The 19,432-nt window shown below is 46.8% G+C and overlaps 1 protein-coding gene and 1 long non-coding RNA gene across 3 annotated transcripts in view; one reads left to right on the top strand and one right to left on the bottom strand.

The window, feature by feature from the left end:
- Positions 1-19,432, bottom strand: part of LOC309645400 — a 253,464-nt gene that overhangs the window by 210,509 nt on the left and 23,523 nt on the right. The gene's annotated exons all lie outside the window — the stretch shown is intronic.
- Positions 1-19,432, top strand: part of CNBD2 (cyclic nucleotide binding domain containing 2) — a 75,455-nt gene that overhangs the window by 50,998 nt on the left and 5,025 nt on the right. The window contains exons 12-13 of one of the 2 annotated variants that reach the window (XM_082430192.1): positions 3,845-4,008; positions 9,611-11,484. In XM_082430192.1, coding sequence (XP_082286318.1) covers positions 3,845-4,008; positions 9,611-9,929 — 483 coding nt within the window. In that variant the 3' untranslated portion in view covers positions 9,930-11,484. Of the gene's footprint in view, positions 1-3,844; positions 4,009-9,610; positions 12,123-19,432 lie in introns of those variants that run through there. The other variant, XM_082430191.1, reaches the window with a different exon arrangement.

The following is a 19,432-nucleotide window of genomic DNA, read 5'->3' as shown; positions in this document are numbered from 1 at the left end:
CTGTGGGGGCTGGGCCATAGGTGCTGGCGCTGGGTGGGCGGGTGAGCTGTACGGGGAGGGCACGAGGCCTCCTGGCGGGTAGCGATGTGCCTCAGTCTTCCTGGAGGTGGGGGGACTGTCTTCTGAGGTGTGGTCCTCGTTGTTGCCATGAATCTCCAGGGTCCTCACCCTGTGCCGTGCGGAGCTCTTAGCGCTCCTGCTCTGGCCTGTGCGCCCCCCGAGGCAGGGAGGTCAGCCCAGCACTGTCTGGGGCCCCAGGCCCTAGCACAGCCCTCGGTCAATACTGAGCGAATATTGCCGAGCTTTTCAGCAGCTCTTACTTTTGCTCAGTAAAACTCTGCCTCCTACAATTTCTAACTAGCTCCGACCCCCGCTTACCCATCCCCCCAAGAACAAACAGAAATCAGCTTCCTTGCCACGTGGTGGCCTCTTAGGTATTTAAAGAATGCTGTTTTGTTTTTCATTCAGCATCTGTGCCCCGTTAATTATTTTCTTACGCAGGGAAAACATTCCTCCATTCCTTCAGTCTTCATGTGATATAGTTTCCAGCCTTCTCACTTCCATTTCCCTGAAGTTTCAGTGTCTCAGAGTGAGGTGCTCAGGACTGGACACAGGCCACCTGAGGCCAGGCACCTGCCGTGCATGCAGCCTCGTGGGCTGCCCGCGGAGGAGCCGGGATGCCTGGCGCCCTGGGTGCATGGAGCAACCACAGGGCAGACAAGGCGTTGCCCACTCTGGTGGAGAGTGACAGGAGCGGGAGGCTGTGGAAGATGGAACAAGAGGGACTTGGGACTTGATTCTCTAAGCAATCCTGGAAGGCTCGGAGCAAGGCCCTGACTGCCTCATTCACCACACAGGACCCAGGGCAGAGAAACTCCCACCACCAAATATTCATTAACATGATCCTGTTGAAGAAAATGCCTGTGATGTGCCTTTGGTAAAATTCTGTTCTTCCTGCTTTCAAGGCCCTGGCTTCATTTGCAGGAGAATGAACGGTAACAGCTGTGACTGTATTCACCTACCAGGAGGTAGGAGATCACATTTGCATTTGGAGGCAGGAGTGTAGAGCTGAGTCGGCACTGGAAACAGCAGAGCTTGGGGCCTGGAGTAAAGAGACCCAGCTTTTGAGCCAGGGCGTGTAGGGGAACCAGCTTCTCCAGGGAACAGGCGGACTGAGGCCTCAGACGTGGTCAAGACTGGGCAGAGCAGCAGGGAGATGGCAGATGGGCCACCTCACATCTTTTAATTTTTGCTTCTAATTAGCTTGCTGTGTGGCCTTGGGCAAATCACTTTACCTCTCTGAATCTGTACCCTCATCAGAAAATGAGGACATTCACCTGGGTGAGCTGCCGACCCTAATGTTCTGTGATTCCGTTGGAGCATTCACTCAGCAGATATTTCTTGAGGTTCTATCATGCTCCAAGCATGGCCCAAGGTGCCAGTGTGGGCGAGTAAACTGACATTATTCTTGCCCTTATGGGGCTAATGATCTAGTCTGGACACAGACAGTAAACAGATAAAGCAGCAAACACACAGAAAGTTTTAAATTGCTGTTGGGAATGGAACAGAAAGCTGCGTTGAAGGGGGTGGTCTTCCTAAACGGAGTGGTCAGGGAAGGCTGCTCTGAGGCAGCGATGTTGAAGCTGGGACCTGAATGACAAAAAGGAATAAACTACAGACAACCTGGAGGGAAGAGTGTTCCAGACAGAGGAAGAGCAGGTTGAGCCTGAGGCGGGAAGCAGCTTGGCATGTTGAGGGGACTGGAAGGGAGGGCAGCATGGCTGGAACAGAGTAAACGAGGCAGGAGCCTCACAAGGGTGAGATAGCCAAAGCCTCGGTGGCCACAATGAAGAGTTCTGTTTTATCCTGGGCGCTTTGGGAAGCTACTTGAAGACCTGACTCCGGCTGGAACGTGTGGGGTGGATTGGAGGTGGATAACAGTGCCTGCTGACGGTGCTGCCCTCAGTGAGGCCCTGGACAGATGGCTGGTTCAAATCCCGGCTCCACCACTTTCTGTCCTGTCACCTTGGGTAGGTTAGTTAACTTTGTGCCTCAGTTTCCTCGGAGTGTAGTGGTTACAAGCATGGACTCTAAAGACAGGCCCATCCGAGTTCAAATCCTAGCTTTATTGCTTCCGTGCTGTATGACGTTGGACAAGTTTCTTAACCTCATCAGCATCCTCTGTAAAATGATGATCATAAAAGGACTCACCGCATGGGGTTCTAGTGAGGGTTCCATGAGCTAACACACCCCAAAGCTACAAGAGGGCCTGGGATTTAGTGAAGGCTCGTTAAGCATTAGCTGATGCTGTCATCACCGTCATCATCATCATCACCGTCATCATCATCATCACCATCATCATCATCGTCATCATCATCATCATCATCGTCGTCGTCATCATTGTTATTGTAATTATAAGATACCTGACCTTTGACAAGTAAATTTCCTTTTTTGAACCTTGTTTTCCACATCTGAGGCTGATAATCCCTATATCCCCGGGTGGTTGTGAGGATTACCTCTACACGCATGTTTCTCCCACACAGTAGGAGCTGACTAAAGAGCAGCCATCTGGCTTCTGTGCCAGGCCTGGCGCTGGTCAGAGGGGCCTTTACGCCCATCGCACTGAGCACAGCTAAAGTGTGGGGAGCTTCGCGTCTCCCAGAGCATCCTCACACACACCACCTTGTTGGGACCCTCAACAGCTTCATAAGAAAGACAACACATCTCCATTCCAGTCTTACCAAGGAGAGACAAGGCCAGGGCTCAGAGTAGATGGTCATTCTTCAAGGTCTGGAACCCAAACAGTGGTGATAGTGTGGGTGAGGGCGGGGAAGGGGAAGCTGTTCCAAACCCTACTTCACATCTCCTTTCAAACTGAGAATCCTTCAGAGGCGTGCAGGGCAGGTATTCTCACCTCTGTTTCACAGGTGAGCAAACAGTGGCCCAGGGACGTATAACTTTGCCCAAAGTCGCATGACAAGTAAACATATGGATTTTTCTTCCGAAGCCAGGATTATTCTCAATCCCACACGGCCTCCATAGAGCAGAGCTCTTGGTTTATGGCTGATGTCTTCTTAAGCTCAAGACAACTGGGCATTGTAGGCTCTGGACCGTTGACCTCCCCTCCCCTCCTTGCCTGAGTCTTAATAGCCGAGAGGCTGAGTGAGCCCTGGATTGGGGTTTCAGCAGCAAAGACTCTGGTCCCGGCTTTGCCCCATCTCAGAGTGTCTCCTTACAAAGGGGGTTGCACTCTGTAAAGCTGCGCCTGTCGATCTCCATCTCCCTTCCAGATATAACTGAGTAGGAATCCGCGCCAGGGAGCCCGAGGGGCAACGGGAGCCGCACAGGGACTGCCAGTGGCCCCAGAGCCTGTGAGGGACGGAAGGAACTAAGGCGACACACGGTTATGAAGGAAGCCCTGGAGGAAGGGGTGAGGGAGGGTGTGGCAGCTGTAAAAGGGAAGGTGTAGAAGAGGAGGAGGAGCAGTCTGTCATAGTCCTGAGGAAGAGAAGACGGGCTGGCCTGGCACAAAGAAGAGTCGAGACCGGACACCGGGGAAAGCTTGTAAAATGCCGTCGCCCGGCAAGCGACTGTGCGAGTGCGACTCTTGCAGAGCCTGCTGCCCGTGGGCAGGACAGCTGACAAAGTGCCTTGAGGGCTCTTCTAATGTGAGGAGCCCGAGGACTTTGATGTCATTAGCAAAGAGAGTTGTGGACTTCTCCCCGTCACTTGCTGAATGACCCCAGATGGATTCACCTCCTGTTCGGGGCCTTGTTTTGCCTACCCTGAAAATCTGCTTGTACAAGTGGATGGTCTCAAACTTTCTGGGGCTTCTTTTTTCTAGGGCCTTCACCAGATCCTCCTCCCGGAGAGCCAGCATGACACTCGGCCCTTGATCCTGGTGAGCCTGGGAGCTGAGGTGATACGGGTTAGGAAAGAGAAATTTTGTGAACTGATTGACAGTAAGACAATAGAAAAATTGTCGAAGTTCGAGATCAAGTACCCCAGGTCAGTGCTGGAAATGTGCGTACCTCCCACGAGATCAAATGAACAATTTTTTTGCCTCTTATTTTGGTAAAAGAAAGAAAAAAGTGATGATACCTAAAGCTGACACTGGTGGAATGAAACTGATAATTGTTGGTACACTTGAAATTGGCTCAATCCTTTTGATAATAATTTTAGATAATAATGTTTCAAGGGCCACAAAACTGTTCCTACCCTTTGAAGCAATGGTCTACCTGTGAATTTATCTGTATGTAACTAAATTATAAGGAAAGCTACATACACTAAGATGTTCGTAGCCTCCATATTCATAATAGAAAAACAACCACCTTTACCCACATGTGTTACACCAGGGGGATAGTTTAGAAAACTGTGGTACATTCCCTTGATAGAAAGTAACTTTTATTTAAAAATCATAAGTAAATGAGTGATAAAATGCTACAAGAAAAGGATAGGGTACAAAATTGTATATATTCATACTATGACTATGCCTTTGTAAAACACTTACATGAGAAAAATCTAGAAGGAAAATGAGCAAAAATGATAATATCTGTGGTATTGCCCAATTTGTAATAGTCATTCTCTCTGGAAGGTCGGACTAAAAGGGACTTTCTGGTTATAGTTATATATTCCTCTGATGTTTAATTGGTTTTGCAGTGAGTATGCATTTCTTTTATGAGGGAAAAAAAAAGATATACTTTTTAAAGTTGTTGTCAGGGTAGTGGCATTCCAAGTGGGTTTTTTTCCCTTTATTCTCCAAATGTTTGTTAATGATGATATATTACTTTTATAATTAAAAAAATATTTATCTTGAAAGATTTGATAAAAAAGATTTCTTTTTATATTTCCCTAGTTTCCAAATTTTCCGGAGTGAATACTTTTTTTTTTTTTTTTTAATTTATTTTATTTATTTATTTTTGGCTGAGTTGGGTCTTCGTTGCTGCGCTCAGGCTTTCTCTAGTTGCGGTGAGTGGGGTCTACTCTTTGTTGCGGTGCACGGGCTTCTCATTGCGGTGGCTTCTCTTGTTGCAGAGCATGGGCTCTAGGTGCGCAGGCTCAGTAGTTGTGGCTCACGGGCTCTGGAGCGCAGGCTCCGTAGGTGTGGCGAACGGGCTTAGTTGCTCTGCGGCATGTGGGATCCTCCTGGACCAGGGATCGAACCCGTGTCCCCTGCATTGGCAGGCGGACTCTCAACCACTGCGCCACCAGGGAAGCCCCAGAGTGAATACTTTTATAGTGTGGAAAAAAAACTAATTTTTAGGTAAAAACGAATTTATTGTCTGGACCACTGGTCACAAAACTGTTTTGATCTAACACCACTATTACTAAAGAGTGTTTGAGTGTATACCCCCTAGAATATGTATGTGATATAAATAATATATGTTATTTAATTTATTTTTATTTATTATGTCCATATATTGCTATACGAATATATCATATATATTATAAACATGCAACAAATAGATCTTTAGAAAGAATAAGACAAAGATAAATATAAATGAAGTCCTACTGTTTTCTTCACACAGCCCAGTGGATCTCATTCACCTCCCTGGCTGACATCCTCACCCCCACTTTGGGATCCCCAGCTGAGACTCCTGTAGCCGTCTTACTGCTGGTCCCCTGCCTCGGTCTCTCCCTGCCAGATCCTTTCTGCATACTTTGCTCTTGCTAAAACCCAAATCTGGCCGTGTTAAACTCCTGCTTAAAACCTTTCAGTGGTATCTCACTGCCTGTAGGATACAGTGCAGATTCAATGCCACGTAAATGGCCCTTCATTTTCTGACCCTTCAACTCCCCTGCAGCACCTCCTGCCACCTCTAACCCACTCCAGCAACCCAGGCAGATTGCCTCCTGGGCCTGCACATACTTGCCTTTGCCAGTGCAGGCCCTCTGCCTGCAATGCCATCCCTCAATCCTGCTCCCCTCCCCTTTATTTTCTGATAAATTTCTTCTCATTCTTTAAGATTCATCTCCTCCAGAAAACCTTTCATGGCTGACCCCAGGCTGGGCTAAGTACCCCTTTCTGTGCACTTATAATCCTCCCTACGTAGCTCTCACAGTGGCCACACCATGTTATATTACAGCTGTTTAGAGCTGTGTAGTTTTTGCACAGTTCTTTCCCCACCACTTGGTTAATTGCTTCGTGAACGCAGGGATTGGGCTTTATCCACTTTTCATCTCTAGCACCTGTACAGTACCTGGCACATGGTAGGTGTGTGATAAACGTTGGGCGAGTGCATGAATAAATGGGACACACTCATTAGGGAAAACTGGAAAATGCTGAACATTTAAGAAGGTGAAGACCTTCTTAAATGCATTTGCATTCCTCCAACAATCTCAATTAGCATTTTATGTATTTCCTTTCAGTATTTATTTTTCACCGCATGGCTGTGTACCAAATAGGTATTTATCATTCAGGCACACAAAGCTTCATAATGGAGATCATACCGATTGTACAATTTTGCATCCTCCCTCCTTTTTCTTTTCTTGTGGTGATGCTGTGATCAGACATCGTTTTGTGGGCAGGTGTGGGAAGCAAGGGATTTCTGTGGTTGAGAAAGAGGAGGTGTGAAGGCAAGCAAATCTGTAGAGTTGCTTCAGCCGTGTCCAATAGGCACATGAAAGAATTTGACATGGGATCTATATGACCTTGGATAAGTCATTTTCCCTCCTCTAGGCTTCAGACTCCAATCTACAGAACAAGAAAATTAGACTAGAACAGTGTTTCCCGAAGTATGGAATATTCACAGAAGGCTTACAAGATGACTTTAGGTGGTACGCGGATTGTAAACAGCTATGTATTTATTCTAGTGTGAACTAGAAAAACATGACTAGCTCACTAAACCCATGATTTGACAAACTTGTTGCTTAGAACAAACCCAAAGTAAATACTTAAGTAAAAGAAACTAAGTAGAATTTTAAAAAAATAATTAATAAAAGAACAGATGATATGTAGCTATGGTCCAAATTGGGGCAGTTTTGTGAAAAAAAAAAAAAGAGAAAGTTGGGAAACACTGGTGGTTCCTTGCAGTTCAGCGATGCCCCAATTCTCTGATTCCTGCGTACTACCAACATATAAAATAGCTATTTAGAAAATAGCTACTCAAAAAAGGATTTAAGGAGCCTTAGCTTCTCACATAACATCTGGTACATGATGGGTGTCAGTTAATGTTGGTTGAATTGAAATTCAGAGAAGGTTTATGTAGACTTGAGGGTGACAGATGTTTGGGCACTCAGCATCTGTGCTGCCCAGTCAGCACTTTGCTGCAATCGTCTGCAATGCTGACAGAATTCTCGCTTATTCATTAATTGTTGAACTCATGGTTTTCTAGACTGCTAAAGCAGGCAGAAAATATAACCATTATCTAGCTCAAATCCTCCATGTTTTAATTGAGGACTGTGAGGCCCAGGAAAGGGGACGTGACATCCTGAAGATCACACAGTCAGTTGGTGAGACACCTGTCCTGTGGATGCTACGGGCTAGATTATCTGAAGCCTCTCCCCCATGTAGAATATGAACAGCTGAGTTCACAGGAAAGAAGGGAAATCTCCAAGGGCCCAAATGAAGAGCAGCCTAAAACCAAAGCACAGAGTGTGATCTAGTGCTGGACTGCCGGGCAGGCATGGGGTGGGGTGGTGGCTGAGGGCACCATGGGCTGAAGTGTTGCATCCTGCAAGGACAGATGACACTTTCAGTTCAAGCGAGGCAGAGAGTAGAACTGGAATTGCTGCATGAAGCTGAGGACTTTAGAAGAGCTGCCCCATTTAGTGAAAGACTAGACTAGAAATCAGTGTGGCCATCGGCATCAGGAGGTTATGTGGAATCTTGTCTGTCTTAACTTAGACTCTGGATCAAAAAAAAAAAAAAATCCCTTCATCTGTAAGCACGTGCTTGCCCCCTCATAGGTTTTGGTGAGTTCCTTCGCCCCACTGAGACTTAGTTTCCATGTTTGTGAAATGGGGTGGTCCTGAGGATCAAATGAGTTAACAAGTGTAAAGTGCCTGGTCATGGTAAGTGTGAAGCAGAGTTAGATATTGTTATTTATTATGTAAGAAATTGGGAGTTAAAGGGACTTTTTAGTTGGAGACTATCCAGTGGTGTGCTGGGAAATGTTGAACAAGCAGCTCTCTGGGAGGTGGGAGGTACCCTGATTGGAAGTGTTTGCTGGTTTCTGTGGTGCACATACTACCGCCATGGCCGGTTTTGAGCTACCAACCTGATGTCATCGAGCATGGAGTTGCTCTCGTGAGCTGGTAGGAGCTGACGCTGGCAATGCTGAGACCACCAGGACTAACTTGTAGCCCATTCTGACCTCCAGATTTTATATTAAGTTGATCTCTATGAATCAAAGTTGATTTTGTCCTGGTCAATATAATCTACCCAGAAGAATGCTCTAATGTGTTAGTGATTTATCAGAGTTGCCTCCTTAGGTGAGAGTACAGGTGAGTCAGTGGAAGTTGAGTGTGCCCTTCCCTTGCTGAGGTCTCAGAAGAAAATAAACCAGTGAGTCCTGAGCCCATTCCACCCTCCCCCACTTTCCTCACCCTCACATACTATGAGGGAAGGGGGCAGAGTAGAGCCAGGGCACCAAGACCAGTCCAAGGTAGCTACCAATGGACTTTCTATAGAGTGGCCTTGTCTGGCCATTTCAGATAAATGGAACCATGTATATGTGACTGGCTTCTTAACAGTGTTTTCAAGGTTCATTCATGTTTTAGCATGTATTAGTACTTCATTCATTTTTATTGTCAAATAATATTCCAGTGCATGGATATACCACTCTTTTATTTACCCATTCATCAGCTGATGGACAGTTGGGTTGTTTCCACTTTTTGGCTATTATGAATAATGCTGCTATGAACATTCTTGTTCAAGTTTTTGTGTGGACATATGTTTTCATTTCTCTTGGGTATATACCTAGGAGTGGAATTCCTGGGTCATAAGTTAACTGTTTAACCTTTTGAGGAACTGCTAGACTGTTTTCTCAAAGTGGCTGCATCATTTTACATTCCTGGCAGCAATGTATTGGAACCCTCGCCCCAATATCTCCACATCCCCATTAACACTTATTATTATTTGTCTTTTTAATTATCATCATCCTAGTGGACATAAGTGGTATCTTGTGTGGCTTTGGCTTACATTTCCCTGATGGCTAATGATCACATACGTAATTTAAAATTTTCAGTAGCCACATTATAAGAAATCAAAAGAAATGGGTGAAATTAATTGTAATAATATATTTTATTGAATGCAGTATATCTAAAAATGTTACCATTTCAACATGTAATCAACATAAAAATTATTGAGATATTCTCATTCTTTTTTTTGTTGTTCTAAGTCTTTGAAATCTGGTGCGTATTTTACACTCAGAGCACACCTCTAATTCAGATTCACACTTCAGGTACTCAGTAGCCGCATGTGGCTCGTGGCCACCACATGGAATAGTGCAGGTCTAGGTGATGAAAGTGCGGAAAGGTAAAGGAGGCAGAGGGAAGAGTCTGGGAAAAGGCGCGGAGGTGGGACAGGGCTCAGTGTGTTCAGGGACTGGAAGGAGGCAGGGCTGGAGGGGCTCGTGTGGGAACCTCAGCATCTGTGCCTTGCCTTCAGCGATGAAGATGTGTGCCAGAAGTTCCTCGAGGAGAACAGCTGGAATGTCTTCCGGAAGGACCTGATGCGGCTGCTGGTGGAGCCTCGCCAGTGTCCACCATTCACCCCAATCCAGCCCAAGAAGAAAGGGATCTATGGCCCCAAGGCTGTGATGCTGGATTTGTGTAGCTTAGATAAGAAGACTAAACCTCATCATCCCATTTTTATGGCACCCCAGAAACACCTCCCCCCATTGAGGATTGTCCAAGCCATTATAGCACCCCGGTACAAAATCCAAGAACTCCTGCCTCAGTATAAGAATGCAGGGGTCCTTGTTTAGAATCAATAAAAGATGTTGGGTTGACCCTCGTGTTTCCTGAATAACCACCATGGGAGTTGCGGGGCTTACAGTGGGGGATCCTGGGGGCTGAGCCATGGGTCCGGAGAGGTGTTTGGGGCCGCACCTGGGGCACTGTCTCTCTGGACACTTGTGGGCCTGAGTAGGGGACGGTTGGGAGGCTGGGTGGGGATGGGTTAATCACTGGAGGTGCCTCAGAGTGGGAGGGTCTTATCTGAGGAGACGGATGGGAGACACAGAGGCAAGATGGGGTTGCAAACTCAAATGCCTCGCAAGGCCGGCAGGTCGTCTCAAGGAGTGTAGCAGATGGACTGGGGAGGCAGCAGGGAACGGTGAGGACTGGGGCGCACGTTCCCCATCCAGGTGGGGCCGCTGCTCCGTAGACCCAGTCAGCTGATGCCATGCCAGGAAGTAATGCAGGCCCGGCACTGCCAATCTTTAGATTTTTCAGGAGAACCCAGAAACGCAGTGTTTCAGATGATTCCTACCGGTTTTCAAATGTGAGCAACGAACTCAAATTGTTTTTGAAATACTGTGTTAGGCAAACAGAACACATACGTAGGCTGCGTTGGGCCCACAGGCTGCTGGTTTGCCAGTAGCTTGTCAAGCAGCTCTGTCAGAATGAAAGGGTGTTGCCAGAGACTGGAGTGAGGCATGACCGTGGGGGGAGGTACAAGGAGCCAGAGACAGATGGGCAGCGTGACAGGAGCCGGCGTCCCGGGTCAAGGATGAGGAGTGAGCAGCCTGAGAGGAGATGCAGACCAGAGACAAGGAGGCGGTCGGTGGGACCTAAGGAGCTCTCCTTGGTCCCTCTGGCAGGGCCTGGAAGCCATCAGTCACTGGCCTGGGCCGGCTCTCCTTGTTGGTAGCGCTGGGCCTAGAACTCAGGGTGCCTGTCTCACTCCAGCCTCGGCACCACAGACCTGGGACCAAGTCACCTCTCTCCCTTGGGAAAACCCATGGTTTAGCTTTGAGAGCCCTGAGGGGCCTGGTAGAGGCCATGGCAGCACAAGAGCCCAGCCTGGCGGTGCCAGGAGAGACAGGAGCCCTCCCCCACCAGTACCCACCCCCCACACACCACCCCTGCGAGGAGCGGACTCAGAGGAACACCAGGCACTGAGCTGGCATCGGGAGGTCTGGAGAGCCCGGCTCTGCTTCTGTCCCGTGGGACCCCCTTGAGTGCCTTGAGTCCGTCACCTGCCCTCCGGTTTCCCCAGTGACAAAATGAGCATGTTGGACAAGATCAGTGGTTTTCACGAGTGAGGGGTGAGTATAGTTTGAAAAGCACATTCAACATTATACTTTTGTTTGTCGAATTTAGAAGAAAGCTGTTTTCATGTTACACAGCAAAGAAGGAGGAGTAGGGAATTTGTCTGTCAGAAGAGCGAGTGGATGTAAGAGAGGAGAGAAGCAGTGAACTTAATCATCTTGACTTCCCTGATAGCTCCAGAGGGTCGAGGAGTCTGGGATGTCTGCAGCAGTCCTGGAAGGGCTGCCTGTGACCTACAAGGATGGGGTGGCATGGTTTGGGGACCAGGTAAGTTGGGGTGTCTGACTATATTTAGAGATCTCCTTGCGTGTAGGTCTTTGGCTCCAAGATGATGGTGTGGACGTTTTGTTCATTCATTTGAAATGTATTTATTAAGTACTTGCTCTGTAGCAGATCCAAAGGAGTATAAGAGGCAATCTGCATTCCCTCTTATTCTGTAGGCCAAGGGTCAGCAAACTCTTCCTATTAAAGGCCAAATAATAAATATTTTAGGTTTTATAGGCCTTATGGTCTCTGTTGTGACTACTCAACTCTGCATGGTGAAAGCAGCTTTAGTGTTCCAATAAAGTTTTATTTGCAAAAACAGGTGGCAGGCAGGCTTCCCTGGTGGCACAGTGGTTAAGAATCCGCCTGCGAATGCAGGGGACATGGGTTCGAGCCCTGGTCGGGGAAGATCCCACATGCCACGGTGCAATTAAGCCCGTGCACCACAACTACTGAGCCCGCGCTCCTAGAGCCTGTGCTCCGCAACAAGAGAAGCCACCGCGATGAGAAGCCCGCACATCACAACGAAGAGTAGCCCCCGCTCTCAGCAACTAGAGAAAGCCCGCACGCAACAACAAAGACCCAACTCAGCCAAAAATAAATAAATAAATAAATTTATTTTTTAAAAAAACAAAACAAAACAGGTGGCAGGCTAGATTTGGCCTGTGCGCCATTGTTTGCTGACCCCCCGCTCTAGGCAATAGGGAGCCCTTGAAGGTTCTTAACATTTATTTATTTATTTATTTATTTATTTATTTATTTATGGCTGTGTTGGGTCTTCGTTTATGTGTGAGGGCTTTCCCTAGCTGCGGCAAGTGGGGGCCACCCTTCATCGCGATGCGCGGGCCTCTCACCATCGCGGCCTCTCTTGTTGTGGAGCACAGGCTCCAGACGCGCAGGCTCAGTAGTTGTGGCTCACGGGCCCAGTCGCTCCGCGGCATGTGGGATCTTCCCAGACCAGGGCTCGAACCCGTGTCCCCTGCATTGACAGGCAGACTCCCAACCACTGCGCCACCAGGGAAGCCCGAAGGTTCTTGAGTAGACCTGACATGACCAGAGAAGGGGTGGGAAGCTTTTTATTGAGCGTTTATTCTATGACAGCCATCTTGCTAAGCATCTGACTGGAGTCTAATGACTTGGGCTAAGATCCTAGGTCTGCCACTTAATGGCTGTTGAGGATTAAAAGAGGTGGTACATGAACAGCAAGGGGGAGGATTTTATTCACCAGGACCGCTGCGTCCAGCTTCCTGGGAAGTGAGAGAAAAAACTTCCAGCATAGGAGGCAGAGCAAGTTTTCTAGGGGTGCGGTGGGTGAGAAATTAGACTAGAAGAGCAGCCTGGGAGCAAGGGCACCATATGTAGGGGGAGAGGCTGTGAGGGCTGGGGCTTTGGGAAGTCTTGAGGGGAACAGCGAAAGAGCAAAGATTTTTCTGAAGCTACTATGTAACAGATAGAAGAACTTGAGAATGAGAAATGCCCAAAGAGGTCTTCAAAGAGCTTTTCTGTGCACTGAGAATGTGTTTCTCCTTTGGCATTTTCTTGAGAAACCAAGTAAACATTTGAATAGCTCCTTTTTTTTTTTTTTTTTGAATAGCTCTTATTTATGATTTTATGCAATAGTGCTGTTTCTTTGGGTTCAGTTACCAAGCAGACAGTGGGCAGCATGAGGCCCTAGTTATGTTCGGTTACACATGTAAAGTCCCTGGTACACAGTATGTGCTCAATACACGTTAGATGGTATTAATACCTTTTTTTAAAAAAATTTATTTATTTTATTTATTTTATTTTTGGCTGCGTTGGGTCTTCATTGCTGCGCGCGGGCTTTCTCTAGTTGCGGCGAGCGGGGGCTACTCTTCGTTGTGGTGTGCAGGCTTCTCATTGTGGTGGCTTCTCTTGTTGCGGAGCATGGGCTCTAGGCGCGTGGGCTTCAGTAATTGTGGTGCACGGACTCATTAGTTGTGGTTCACGGGCTCTAGAGCACAGGCTCAGTAGTTGTGGTGCACGGGCTTAGTTGCTCCGCGGCATGTGGGATCTTCCCAGACCAGGGCTCGAACCCGTGTCCCCTGCATTGGCAGGTGGATTCTTAACCACTGCGCCACCAGGGAAGTCCTATTAGTACCTTTTTGATCAACATCAATTTGGCCATCCAGAGACTCTCTTCCCCCTTCAGTGGAATAGGAAGCCAAGGCTTTGGAAGGCTAAGCTTTCATAATCAGTGATAAAGACCATCTCCGTGAGATTTGGGATAGGAGAGTGCTGGCTGTCATCTCACCCGAACCCCACACTCTAAGTGAAATGGTTAATGTCAATATTAAGAGGCAGCGTTGGAGGGAGAGAGCAGAGGCAGGTCACCAAAGCATTAACATGCACTGTGGGCGAGGGTGCTATTCGAAGGAAGAATGAGTGGGACAGTGTGGGGAGGGATGTGTGAGAACCTCCCAGCCTCCGGGCTGTGAGCTTCAGAATCCCTCCCCTCCCGCGTACACTCTGCAACAAACAGCAGCGGATCAGAATCAGGCAGGGAGGAGGACACATCAGGATTTACTTGGGAGAAAAGCTCATTCAGAAGGAACCAGTATGACACCCCTTGACACAAGTGTTAGTAATAAACATATTTTCAGTGCTACAGAGGTTCTTACTGCCCACCTGGCACAGATCCAAGGGTCAGGAAGCCTATAGTGACCCGTCACAAGGGAGTAGGGCCCGGCTCAGGTACGGAGTGCTCCCTGTGTGCCCACATTGTGTGAGGCACTCTATAGAGGCTATCACTTATCCTGAAAATACTTCCTGGCAACTAACCAGGTGGCATTGTCCCCATTTGACAGATGAGGAGCCTGAGGCCCAGAGAGGCAAAGGCCTTGTCTAAGCTGACTCGCTACCAGGTGGTTGCTCCAGAAATCCGAGAGCTTTCACTGCACCCCAGCACCCTCCCAGGCAGGCAGCGTCTCAGCGTGTGCACTGTGACACCACCCTCACTCATCTATCCCAAAGGAGCCACCTGTTTTCAAAACAAATTCTGTACACACAACCCTGGAACTGTGCTAGAGAGAATATATTCACCCTCTGGGATGATTTTCCATATGTAAATAAGCCTAGTCATATTGGAGAGGCACACCCAGGCCACTCAAGCCAAAAATACAGCCCCCAGTACTGATAGCTTCCACTGTTTGGGGAAAATGAAAAAACCCATTTGAGAAACACAGGAGATATTGCCAGCATTTGTTATAGGAAGTGTTTAAGATCCCTCCTTGGAGTTGGAAGCAAAAAGCATTCTTTAAGTCCTCTATTCCTTTTATATAACTCATGGAAAAATCTTACCTTCCAGTTACAGAAGGTCTAAGGGGTGAGATGGGTAACTTCGCAACCTCCATCGCACTCACTAGAGGCTATTTTGCCATGATGCTTTTCTGTCATTTGGGGATTTAAGGGGTTTAACCACAAGGGTGCTGAGTTGCAGAATTTGTAGTCACAGGTTCAGAGCTGACAATGAAGAAGAGTAATTTCTAGGTGGCTGAGAAGCAGCACCAAAGCTGGAACGAGGGTTTTTCATGGCTTCTAAAGGCTGTGGGCTTTAGCCCTGGGGACAGAGCCTGGGGATAGTGGGAGGGTGGCACTTCTGGACACTCCCTGACTTTCAGCCAGGCTCCTTCCCTTTCTGGAGCTTCACTACCATCATTTGTAAAATTTGCAGGGTCTGGTAGGTGTTCTTCAGCCTCCCTCCAACCCCAACAGAAAATCAGAATCAAGAAGAAAATGGATTATGGAGACCCTTGGTGAAGTGTGAAAATGAACAGCGGATGAGATACTAGTACTGTATTAATGCTAAATGTCCTGATGTTGGTAATTTTACTGTGGTTATGTAAGAGAATCTCCTTGTCCTTAGGAAATAACACTGAGGTCCTTGGCCGTTAAAGGAGATGGTTTCTTCAACTTACTTTCAAATGATTTAGAAATATATTGTGTGTATATTTAGAAAAGCAAAGCATATATAGCAAAATGATAACAACTGGCGAATCTGGGTGAAGGGTACTTAGGAGTTCTTTGAACCATTCTTGTAAATTTTTTTTTTCCAATTTGAAAGCAGTCACTGTTTATTAACTGACCAGATTACAAAAATAATCATGGTAGATACCTTAGTTCATCCTTCATTCTTGTAACTTTTAAAAAATTATTTTAAATTGTATAATACACATAAAATTTACCCTCGCAGCCATTTTTAAGTATATGTTTTTTTTGTTTTTTTTGTTTTTTTAAACTTTAGATTTATTTATTTATTTATTTATGGCTGTGTTGGGTCTTCGTTTCTGTGCGAGGGCTTTCTCTAGTTGCGGCAAGTGGGGGCCCCTCTTCATCGCGGTGCGCGGGCCTCTCACTATCGCGGCCTCTCTTGTTGTGGAGCACAGGCTCCAGACGCGCAGGCTCAGCAGCTGTGGCTCACGGGCCTAGTTGCTCCGCGGCATGTAGGATCCTCCCAGACCAGGGCTCGAACCCGTGTCCCCTGCATTGGCAGGCAGATTCTCAACCACTGCGCCACCAGGGAAGCCCCTAGGTATATGTTTTTAAGTTCAGTGGCATTAAGTACATTCACACTGTTGTGCAACCATCACCACAGCCATCTCCAGATCTCTTGTCATCTTGTTAAAGTGAACCTGTGTACCCATTAAACAATGACTCCTCCCTCCCCACTCCCCTCTGCCAGCTCTTGGCAACCACTGTTCTACTTTGTCTATGACTCTGACTACTTTACATACCTTAAATAAGTGGAATTATACAATATTTGTCTTTATGTAGATATCTTATTTCATTTAGCATAATGTTCTCAAGAATCATCCATGTTGTAGCATGCATCAGAATTTCCTTCTTTTTTTTTTTTCTTCAGAATTTCCTTCTTTTTAAGGCTAAATAGAATTCCATTGTATGTACAATACATACCACACTTTGTTTATCCCTTCATCTGCTGCTGGACATTTAGGTTGCTTCCACCTTTTGGCTATTGTGAATAATGCTGCTATGAACATGGATGTACAAATATCTTTGAGACCCTGCTTTCAGTTCTTTTGGTATATACTCAGAAGTGGAATTGCTGGATCATATGGTAATTCCATTTTTAATATTTTGAGGAACTGCCATACTGTTTTCCATACTGGCTTCACTATTCTTGCAATTTTAGTGTGAAATCATTTCAAAATAAAAATTACGACTCTAATTGACTTTATAATTGACTTTGTAATTAGGTAATAATTTATTTTAAAATCTGGTGAGAAGCTCCCTGATATCCAGGGCAAAAGGGGGAAAATGCTATTTCACTAGAAATGACAATTAAAATGAAGAAGAAAATGGAAGAAGTCAATATGGATTTGTATCAATATGAGCATTAGCCCTGATGATTGTAAAATCTAGCCTTGAGCTCTCTGATAGCCAAGGCAAAAAAAGAAACATAGTATTTCCTTATTTGAAAGGAAGAATCTGCTCAGTCCCTAAGGAGAGTAACAAAATTTTTTCTCACCCAAGGAGGGTAGGGAAGTTTGTCTTCACTCCCTTCTTTCAAATGTGCCTCCTACCCATTTTACTGGGAGCTACCTTCTCCCAGGGTGCTTTAAATTAGGGGCCTGTTTCTACTTGGCTCTGGACTTCCTGGCCTCGGGTCCCTTCTGGCACCACAAAGTCAGTATCTAGAATGGTTGGCTGCCGGTGAGGGTTGTTCCCCGCTTGCTCCCTTATCACGTTTATCACGTGGAAGTGGAAGGAGGTGGACTCATGGTCTTTAAGTCTTAACAACACTGATCATCTATGATTTTTTTTTTAAATTTATTTATTTATTTATTGGAGGCATTGGGTTTTTTCGTTGAGGTGCACAGGCTTCTCATTGCAGCGGCTTCTCTTGTTGCGGAGCGTGGGCTCTAGGTGCGCGGGCTTCAGTAGTTGTGGCACACAGGCTTAGTAGTTGTGGCTCACGGGCTCTAGAGTGCAGGCTCAGTAGTTGTGGCGCATGGGCTTAGTTGCTCTGCGGTATGTGGGATCTTCCCAGACCAGGGCTCGAACCCGAGTCCCCTGCATTGACAGGCGGATTCTTAACCACTGCACCACCAGGGAAGTCCCTCATCTATGATTTTAATGGTTAGAAACTGAGACCATATCTTTTCCTGAGAGCAGGTTTTTATCTTGAAAGATACTGTCAGAAAGTCCTTCTTCCGGTCATAACTTAAAACTCATGCTACCGTTCAAGATTTTTTCTTGTTTTGTGTGGAGATGGAGGGGAATTGCTCATTGCTCTTCTGGAAGCCTCTTCCCCATAAAGCCAGACCTTTTCCTGTCCTTCTGTCTGATTTTACCGACATCACAGAGCAGGAGGAGCAGGCTTATGAGCAGGAGGTCTGGATTTAGGCTGCTCTGCTTCCGACCAGCTGTGTGACAGTAGGCAAGCGACTGCTCTTTGCCTCAGTTTCCCCATCTGTAACATGGGAATAATAAAAGCATCTGTTTCATAAAGTCACAAAGATTAACTTAAATAGTCCACATAAAACACTAAATTCAGAGTTTGACTCTCAGAAAGCAAATACCTGGGGTGGGAGAAAAAAAGGGGACCCAGGGACAAAATGATACAGACAGTGGGTCTGTGAGACTTGCAGACCGACCGGGGAGGCCAGCCCTGCCCACAGAGTTGAAATAGAGGAGTCCCACATATGGGCATTTCTCGGTTTAACAGATCACAGCAGCTGGGGGATTTGCACATGTCAAAAGCTCTCACCGGTGAATCTTTCTGCATTTGCACATTGCTCTGTTATCATACACGTCTTATCAGCTTCGATGATTACCAGCTCATGCGGTCCTCTGCCTTTTTGAGAGGAGAGCCCTGGAGCCTGCTGGCTGCCTATCTCCTCCTCCTCCCTTTATGCCAGTGCTTGTCTTCTGTCCCTTAGCTGCCAGGCTCCTGGCATCTCCATTAGATAGGGAAGCATATGGGAACTGGAAGGACTGAACTGAAATCTAGATGAATTCAACCAGTATATCTCCAATTAGCAGACATGCTGTAGGGAGAGGGAGCTGGTCAGGGCTTAGAGATACAGCACCAAACCAAACCACAGTCCTTGGCATCAAGGAGCTTACATTCTGGGTCAGTGGTTAAAGAACACAAGAAAAATCAGGGTAACTGGGGGATGGAGGTGGGTTAGAGGTTACTACGTTGTAAAGGATAGTCAGGGAAGGCTTCTCTAAGACCGTGATATTGATGAGTACAGGAAGTGAGGGGATGAGCCATGCAGATATCGGGGCAAGAATGTTCCAGACAGAGAGATAGCACATTCAAGCATAACAGCAAGAAGGCTGGTGTGGCTGGAATGGAGTCAAAGGAGAGAGAAATTGAAAGAGGGCAAGGGCAGAGACGGACTGGAGGCCAGCTCATGATCATGTGAAGGGAGCCTTTGGAAGGTTCTTAGCAGAGGAGTGATATGATCTGACTACAGACTTGGGGTTTAAGCATGAGGGTGGCATGGGGAGACGGGGGTGGGGGACAGCTGGGAAGCCAGTGCCATAATCCAAGTAAGAGATTACGGTCGCTCAGATCACCATATTGATTGTGGTGGTGTCTCGATGGGGCTGACTGTGGACATATTTCGATGGTAGAACCGATCAGGGTTTGCTAAAGGACTGAATGTCAGGAATGAGAGAGAGGAACTAAGGATAACTCCAAAGATTTTGGTTTGAGCAAGTGGAAGGATGGAGTAGCCATTCCCTGAGACAGAGAAGACTGTAGGAGAAGTACATTTAGGGGCGAATATCAGGAGTGTGGTTTTTAACAGTTTAAAAAAAAAAAAAGGATTTAAGGATGATGTGATAACACACGTAAAGCAGTTGGAACACCACCCGGCACTTCACACTCATGCAAGGTTAGTATTACCCCCATTTTCACACTGCTGGTTTGGTAGAAGAGCCAGAATTCAAACCTGGGTCT

Source organism: Balaenoptera physalus, assembly GCF_965194825.1.
Source record: "Balaenoptera physalus genome assembly, chromosome: 16".
NCBI classification, from domain to species: Eukaryota; Metazoa; Chordata; class Mammalia; order Artiodactyla; family Balaenopteridae; genus Balaenoptera; species Balaenoptera physalus.
This window is presented reverse-complemented; position numbering and strand designations above follow the sequence as displayed.